The 8,301-nt window shown below is 29.1% G+C and overlaps 1 protein-coding gene across 1 annotated transcript; it reads left to right on the top strand.

Moving 5' to 3' along the window:
• The first annotated feature begins 812 nt into the window (after positions 1-812).
• On the top strand, positions 813-2,614 carry LOC133320711 (histone deacetylase 1-like). Its single transcript, XM_061529309.1, has 5 exons — positions 813-929; positions 1,075-1,254; positions 1,421-1,552; positions 1,591-2,260; positions 2,298-2,614. The coding sequence occupies exons 1-5, from the start codon at positions 861-863 to the stop codon at positions 2,612-2,614; spliced, it is 1,368 nt and encodes a 455-aa protein (XP_061385293.1). The 5' UTR covers positions 813-860.
• Positions 2,615-8,301: the final 5,687 nt, after the last annotated feature.

Raw genomic sequence — 8,301 nt, 5'->3', positions numbered from 1 at the left:
TTTTTAAGTAAAGTAGACGAAGACCTTACCAAAAAATACAAAATTATTTTTATCTCAGAAGAGCTGAAAATAAATAGTTATAGAATTGGTTCTTGGATATCAGAATGGTTTATAAATATTCCTAATCAATATACGGAAAGTTTCAAAACAGACTTACAGGTAATTTTCTTCATAAGCTGGTAAAATAATGTTTCAAATTGAAGGGATCCATAAACGTAACATTACATTACAATGAGGACGGAAATTCTATGGCTCGATTTAGAGAGCCAGAGTTAAAAACTGAAGTTATACTATCTTTAGTACAGTATTGATAATATATGATATTTATTAGGATACGAATATTTGTGCAACAAACATTATAAACAGTATCATGACATTAGAAGATGAGATCGACAACAAACTGAAAAAATTTATTTGTTTATCTTGTAATAATAACAGCTCAAAAGTGCATATAAGAACAATTATTAAAAAAATTTATGATATTTTATTTTCAGGGAAATGTGCATTAAAGTTTCTGAAGCATACAAATTTACCCATGAAATCTTCAAATACCTTTATTACTGACAACTGAGCGATGTGATTATAAATTATTATTATAAATTGATATATAACTATCATAAGCGAAAATTGTTTTATTAAGATATTAATTATACAAATAAAATACTGATTGGTATTTAATAATAAAAGATACGCTACAATTCTGGATCAGGACTACATATGAACTGTATATAGGAATATTAACGATCGCTATTGCATAGATGAAGGAAAATAGTTTTTCTCCAATATGTGAAAATAAACTGACAACTGCTTATTTTTACGATCCTGAAGTCGGAAGTTATTACTACGGACCAGGGCATCCTATGAAACCACAACGCGTACGCATGACGCACGCTTTGTTGAAGGGTTATGAGCTTTACCGGCTTATGGATGTATGTTTAATTCTAATGTAATTAAAGGAGAATCGATTTATTTTCTCAAAGCGATTTATAAGCACATATGTATTTGAGTCTATCATTAGTTTAAAAAATTTGAATTAGATCGTATAAATTCAATAAAGTGACAAATTGTTTTTAGGTTATAAAACCACACCGAGCTTCTGAAACGGAGATTTCTTATTTTCACGATACCGATTACGTTAATTTTCTGTCAGTAGTAACAGCTGAAAATGCTAGAGAGTTCTTAAGCCATACAAAACGTTTCAACGTTGGTGATCAAACTGATTGTCCTATTTTCCCCGGGCTTTTTGAGTTTCAGGTATTTATAGTTCAGATAGGATTATATATATATATATATATATACATATATATATTAAGAATAATTAAATTTTGAGATAAAATTAGTGATATAAATATTACGCTGTTATTAATGCTGTTATTGAAATAATCTACGTTTTATTGATAAATTTGTTTTTTTTATCAAGCAATCTTGTGCTGGAGCTTCGATAGATGCTGCAGCTAGATTGAATACTGGGAAAGCCGATATATGTATAAACTGGTCTGGAGGCTTACATCACGCTAAAAGAGCTGAAGCATCCGGATTTTGCTATATAAATGTATGAAATTGTTCAAAACATTCATCAAACTAAATTAGGATATTGTATTATCTATATTGGAATTATTAAAGTATCATCCGCGCGTAATGTATATAGATATTGATATTCACCATGGAGATGGTGTTGAAGAAGCCTTTTATACTACGCATAGAGTAATGACGGTATCATTTCATAAGTTTGGGGATTTTTTTCCGGGTACAGGAGATATAACTGACGTTGGTACTGCAAGTGGCAAGTATTACGCAGTAAATATTCCTTTAAATGACGGAATTCAAGATCAACAATTTTTAGATTTGTTCAAACCAATCATATCCAAAGCTGTTGAAGTTTATCGTCCTAGTGCAATTGTAATGCAATGTGGTGCTGATTCAGTCTATGGTGATCGTTTAGGAAAATTTTCTTTGAGTATAAAAGGTCACGCAGAATGCGTTGCTCATGTACAGTCATTTAACATTCCTCTACTTATTTTGGGAGGTGGAGGTTATACTATTCGAAATGTCGCTCGTACATGGGCGTATGAAACTGCCGTTATTCTTAAACAAAATGTTCCAAATACTCTTCCATTCAATGACTATTATGATTATTACGGTCCAGAGTATTTGCTGCATCTACCGGTCCCTCATCAAACTAATTTAAACTCTAAAGAACATTTGGACTCTATACGTACAAGAGTTCTCGAAAATCTTTCTCGTTTACAACATGCACCTGGTAAAAACATACTATAATATTACTGTATTTCTATTAGGCGTTGAATTTTCTTATGTTCCACCTAATTTTTTTCAACCATCACATGATCCAGATGAATATGCGCAAAATCATGTTGATTTCGAAGGTGGTGGAAAAGCTGCCGACATGTCACGTAAAAAGAGAGCAGTGTCTAAATTGAGTCGAACTAAAAGCGGCTCATACCAAAACATTCATCTTGTGCGAAAATCTGATCATGCTTTAGAATTTTACGATGAAAAACCAAATCAACTTGAAGCGGAGCATTTAGATATCGAACCTGGAGTCGCTCTTACGGATGATGCTAATAATCAAAAATTTGATGAATTCAGTGAATGAATGTCGTTTGTGTTTTTATCATAACGCAAAGTTCTACTTTTGATGAATGACACTGTATCAAAAGTCAAGCTTATATGAAATAAACTGCAAAATGATATCATTTGAAATCAGTAAATTGCACTAGGTGCTTATTAAACTATAAAGTTATTATTTATAGCGCTGAAGAAGATGTTATAAAATCTAGTATCAACATAAAAATAGCTGCACCGAAATACCAAATCATTATATAAAAACGATATCTAAAATTGCATTTTTGAAAAAATAAAACTATTACGATTTATTATTTTTAATTTTCTTTAATGTTCCAGAAGCTTCAACTATGTTTACTAAACTGTCTTCCAATGAAGCATGTACTAATTTAAAAATTGATTAGATTAATTAAATATATACTTTGTTCACAGGTCTCATTTTGTGTAAGGACTTCATTAGAGAAAGTGTCCAATAATACTTTTACCGTTGTGTAGTTTCGAAATAGTTGTCTATGCTTAAAAATAAGAAACCATTCATTTCTACTTCATAGGAAGATCTTGAGCAAGATGCTCTTTATGCTTCAGCATCAATATATTTTTTTCTTGTTGAATATGATCAGTGATTTCATCAGGGAGACCATTTTGATTATCAATATCTTCATTAAAAGAAACAGCAGTTTTTAATGGTGGGTTTTCTTTTTTAGAAATTTTAATGTCAAAATTTTGAGTCTCCCATATATGTTTCCAATATGTACTCAAAAAGCTAAAATATCCAGGATCTAAAATGAAAATTAATTTTTTTTTTTACCTGCTCCCATCGGAGGATTTTGTTTTGCATAAAGAACAGGAAGAGAATCAAATACTGTTGGTATTAGTATACTAATTTAAAATGAATTTATAAAAATTAATTATTCATAATCGAATTATTGCTTTCATTAAACATTTTAGCTACCTGCTCAATATTTCCACACGTTTAATTACTTCTAGTTTGGATTTTTGGAAAAACTATGTGAAATATAAAATAAATCTATTATCACTGACGTCCGCTACTACGAGAAAACGTTGACTCAAAAATTCTAATATAGCTTTTCTATGTTCTAATAAGTTTTTTTCAGATTTGGAGATTTTGTTTTCTATTTTTTTTATTGCAGTTTTCAAGTCTGCAAGTTCGTTACTACAGTTCTATAATAAAAAGCTTTCAGATAAATTACCGAATAAATTCATCTTGTTTTGATTCTACTGTCAGTGTATATGAGTTTAAAAAATTTGTAAGAGAATTGACGTTAACATAGTATTTTCTGAGCTCCGATTCAACTATATCCAAACGCTCAGCCTTTGATACATTTTATTATGAACTAGATTATTATACTTTGTGTGCTAAATTTATGTAAAATGTGTACTAAATAATAAGCAAAAATACATACCAGCTTTAAAGCATAAGATAGAAACCTATCTATTTGTATTTTAGGTTCATTATCAAGATACTGGAATTTTGCTAATTTAAAAAATTCATTTGAACGGTCGCATAATTTAATTTTGCTTTTCATAAAAAAAAACCTTTATATTAGACCTGTTTTTTTGAAAAATAGTTTGGATCATATAATATGTATAAAACTCATTTAAATTAAAAAAAAACCCGTACAATGTTCTATAGATATCAAAAGTTTAGATTTCAAAGCATCGTAATTTTTGTAATCAGGTAAATTCAGTTGATTATTACACGTAGCCGCTGAAGGAAGTAAATGTTCGCATCCTTGACAAACAATTTTGAAGGGTGGTTCGAGCATGGAAAATCCCTAAGATAATACCAAAGTAAAAATATTAATACATAAACTACTGAAAGTGATAGGTTTTTAATTACCAAAAATGGTGGTCTGGAATTCCCTGTTACAAAACACAAAAACTTTTGTTTCAATTCATACGAAAAGTTTATCTACAATGGACATATAGAATATGCAACTTATACCAGTATATCTTTGAGATCACATATAGTTTGACTGTTCACTTCGTAACCTGGTCCATATATCATATTTTTAAATAGATCTTCAATATCTATTGTCATCCTGGATCCACTTATAAGCTCGCTAAGCTCCCAGCTTTCAAATATTGTGAAACCGTCATAATTGAAATAAGCTAAACCAGACTTTATGTACTGAATTTCTTTTGCAAATTGCTGATTTGTGTAATAGTCGGACATTTTATCAATGTATTCATTTAAATTTTCCCTTTGTAATCAATATAGTAATTCAAATTAATACTTGGTTACGCTAATTGAGCTCCCGTTGGGGATTAAATCAACCTAAATAATTTTTTCAGTGAAATTTTAAGCTTCAAAACGTTTTTATATTTACCTCTTCAATTTTGGATGGTGTTTGTACAGTTATTGAAAAAACTAAATTTAAATCATCTAAATTGCATCCCTATTATATAATTATGTTATTCCGTTTGTTACTTGATTTTTTAATTTATTTAAATTATTATATAGCTCAAGATCCAAATAAGCTAGTTCAGATATCTAATTGAAATATAGATTGAGGGTATAATATATACAGTGTTTTTTCTTGATAAGAGTAAATTGTAGCAACATCGATTTAAAACAGGTTGTAGCACCAAACCTTCTTGTATAGCCTACAACTTGAGTATATATGTGTAAAATACTTTTCCAATAATCACTCCAGTCAGTTTAAACAATTTAATAGCTTTATTGTGGCCATGAATTGCAAATGCATTTGGATTTGGTATGCAGGTGTTATTAGAAAGCATCTTAAATAATTTATATTTAGGGTCGAACAATGCACATGACAATAAGTCCTGCAATATAGAAAGTCAATTATAATAGAATACTAATGATCAAAATTCATAGTGACAAACCATAAATTCTCGAAAAGGCCCTCCCGCGTCTACACCAGGCTCTACTTTGGCAAAAGATGATTTAAACGACACAGCGAATCGGGAATGCCAGTCTAATAAAGTTAGTCTTTTGAACTAAAAAAAAAATTACCTAAGCTTTCATTCAGGATACTATCAACTAAAAAATATAAGTACACATAATTGATTACTCAAATTTTCTCTATCGATAAATACTTGAGTGGTTTATTAGATAGTCTATCATAAGTTGTGAGCATCAAATCAAATAGCATGAATCGATGACTTAATTCGATAGATTGAGGCAAAAAATGAATTAATAGAGAAAGGGTTTTATAAGAATTTGTTTTCGTATCAAAGACTTGAGACAATGCATTGTTTTTTGAGATTAAAAAGGCGTTCGGTCCCCTCAGAACTTTGATAAAATACATAACTTCTTCACTGGAATTCTTAAATTTAAATAATATATAGAAATTCTTACAAATAGTTTCTCAAATAAATAATGGTTTTCACTGTCGAGCATTTTCGGATAGTTAATTAAAATGTTTCTTAATCGAGCAAAGAAATGTTTTATAAACTTGATCAAAATGTCAACGTTTAAATAAGAGCCACTTGGAAGTACTTTCAAATTCTAAAATTAACAAATTATTACTATAAAAATTGATTCAAGAAATTATAGTATACTGTAAAATTATTACCCTTAAAAGATACTTAGTAATATTTAGTATAAGGACAACTAAGCATTCATCGTCTAATGAATCAATAGCGAATAAATTTAAAGATTTGAGATTAAACTTTTTTGTTTCTCGGTTTTTAACATCAATCGCCATCTAAACCATAATATAATGAGACATTTGGGGATTTAATTACTGCATTCAATTTTATGTCTAGTAAATGAATCAAGGCCAGTATATCCTGCAAAATTGTAAATAATTCGTAATCCGTTGAGGGTAAAAAGTTAGGTTCCAACAAAAACTGTATGTGATCTCCATTTAAATGTTCTTGAGGAATTTTGTCTTGCATGTTTTTCAGAATTTTCTTATTCAAAAATTGTAAAAGAATTCCTACGTCTGGAAATGCTTTCAAATGTTTGTCATTGAAAAGTGCAACTGGTACAATATCAGTATGAATTGAATTATTGATACAACTCAATTCAGTAAGAAATACATGAGTATCAGAATTTTCATCATGTAGTTTATCGTCTAGTAGTAATGAATGGATCCAAGGTTTTTCTGCATAGTGTTTTACAGGAAAGTAAAGTCTGCATAGGACTGGTATTTGCACGTCTGAGTAATCAAGTATTTTTTTCATTTCGAGCATTTCTGGGTTTAATAATAAATGATATAATTGTTTTAATTCTTCTGTAAACTTTCGCTGGTATGACTCGTTGTATTTGGTATTTGGCTGATTTATTATATATTCGCAAACATTGATAGTTGATTCAATAAAATTCGGAGTAAGCTTCAAATCTTTTGTAAAACAAAAATTTAGCAGCTTTTCAGCAAGATTTATAACATAAATACGGTTCGGAAAGGTTAATTCCAAATTTTTTTCTTGATTTCCAATTATTCTATTTTGTGTCTTCATAAAATTGTCTAAGAAGTCATAAGCTAGTTGTAACAAATCGTAATCTGACCAAGATAATAATTCTTCTAGGGGTATGTGAAATATTCTGAAGTTCTCTAGTATTAAAAGATATCTAGAAATGAAGTCTGATCTATTCTCTAGTAAATGATTATTTAAAATGTCTAAAAGAAGGAGGTTAATATTAGTTTGAATGAAAGACGAGCACAGAAGTCTTGCAAGTAAACGAAATTTCCATACATCAGAGCTCGAATGTATACTAAATATATTTTTGATGAAATCTGCAATGTGTTTTTGCTCCACAAAATTTGAATCATAGAGCCATATAAGGCTTCTTACACAGTTTGAATTGCACAATAGTTTGAACACATTGTGTGATGTGTATTGAAGAAAAATGGGTGTTGCAGTCAATAGTTTTAGTATAAATTCTGTTGGAAGTTTTTTATTTTGGTATGTACAACTCAACAAATGCTCCCATAATATTGAAAAAAATTGTGCTATGGGCAAAATTGATTGGAAAAAAAATATATCATTTTTTGAGTCAACAAAATATGTGCTTTGTAAAAGAGATAAGCAATATAACGCAACATTCAGATTACTGATAGATAAGATTTTATTTTTTAATATATAATCAAGATCGTAATAGGCAGACACAAGATTATCTTTAGAATTTGGTGTTTTATGACTCAATATAGAGTTATTAAAATAAGCGTAACTGTTTACATTCTTATTGTAAAAATTTTTATAATATTTCAGTCTCCATTCACGATATGTTTCGGATATATTAAACAGTTTGAGAACATATAGTAATGTTTTAGCGTCGATGTTTCCTTTGTCGTATCTTATAAAATCGAGGAGCAAATTATTGCACTGCTGTTTGAATTTTTTGCGTAATTGAAAAGACCGAAATAATTTCTGTATTTTGATTGCGGCATATGATTGCCTCATAGATTTCTGACGTAATTCTTTTTGACGTTGTAAAGTTTGGCTAAATTCATCTGGACGAATTGATTCTGATAGAGGCTTAAAACAATGAATTCCAAAATTTGATGGAGCTTTAGTTCCTTTTCTTGTGCTAAACATTATATATTATTAATTACGAAAATTTCTTAGAATTAAGTCGAAGGTAAAAAATAAATAAAAAACCAAAATAAACAAAATTTTCAATATATTATTTAAGGTGATAAATATTTATGAAGTAGCATAAAATTGAATAAATTTTTTTTGTTATGAAAAAATAATGAACAAGATATATTTAAACACATAATC

The sequence above is a fragment of the Danaus plexippus genome, unplaced genomic scaffold (assembly GCF_018135715.1).
Source record: "Danaus plexippus unplaced genomic scaffold, MEX_DaPlex mxdp_50, whole genome shotgun sequence".
Lineage (NCBI taxonomy): Eukaryota > Metazoa > Arthropoda > Insecta > Lepidoptera > Nymphalidae > Danaus > Danaus plexippus.
This window is presented reverse-complemented; position numbering and strand designations above follow the sequence as displayed.

Bases quoted from the DNA above. Each gene is read 5' to 3' on its own strand.
- LOC133320711 (XM_061529309.1), top strand. From the start codon at position 861: ATGAAACCACAACGCGTACGCATGACGCACGCTTTGTTGAAGGGTTAT. The intron at 930-1,074 runs GTATGTTTAATT...AATTGTTTTTAG, and splicing joins AGCTTTACCGGCTTATGGAT to GTTATAAAACCACACCGAGC. The intron at 1,553-1,590 runs GTATGAAATTGT...AAACTAAATTAG, and splicing joins CCGGATTTTGCTATATAAAT to GATATTGTATTATCTATATT.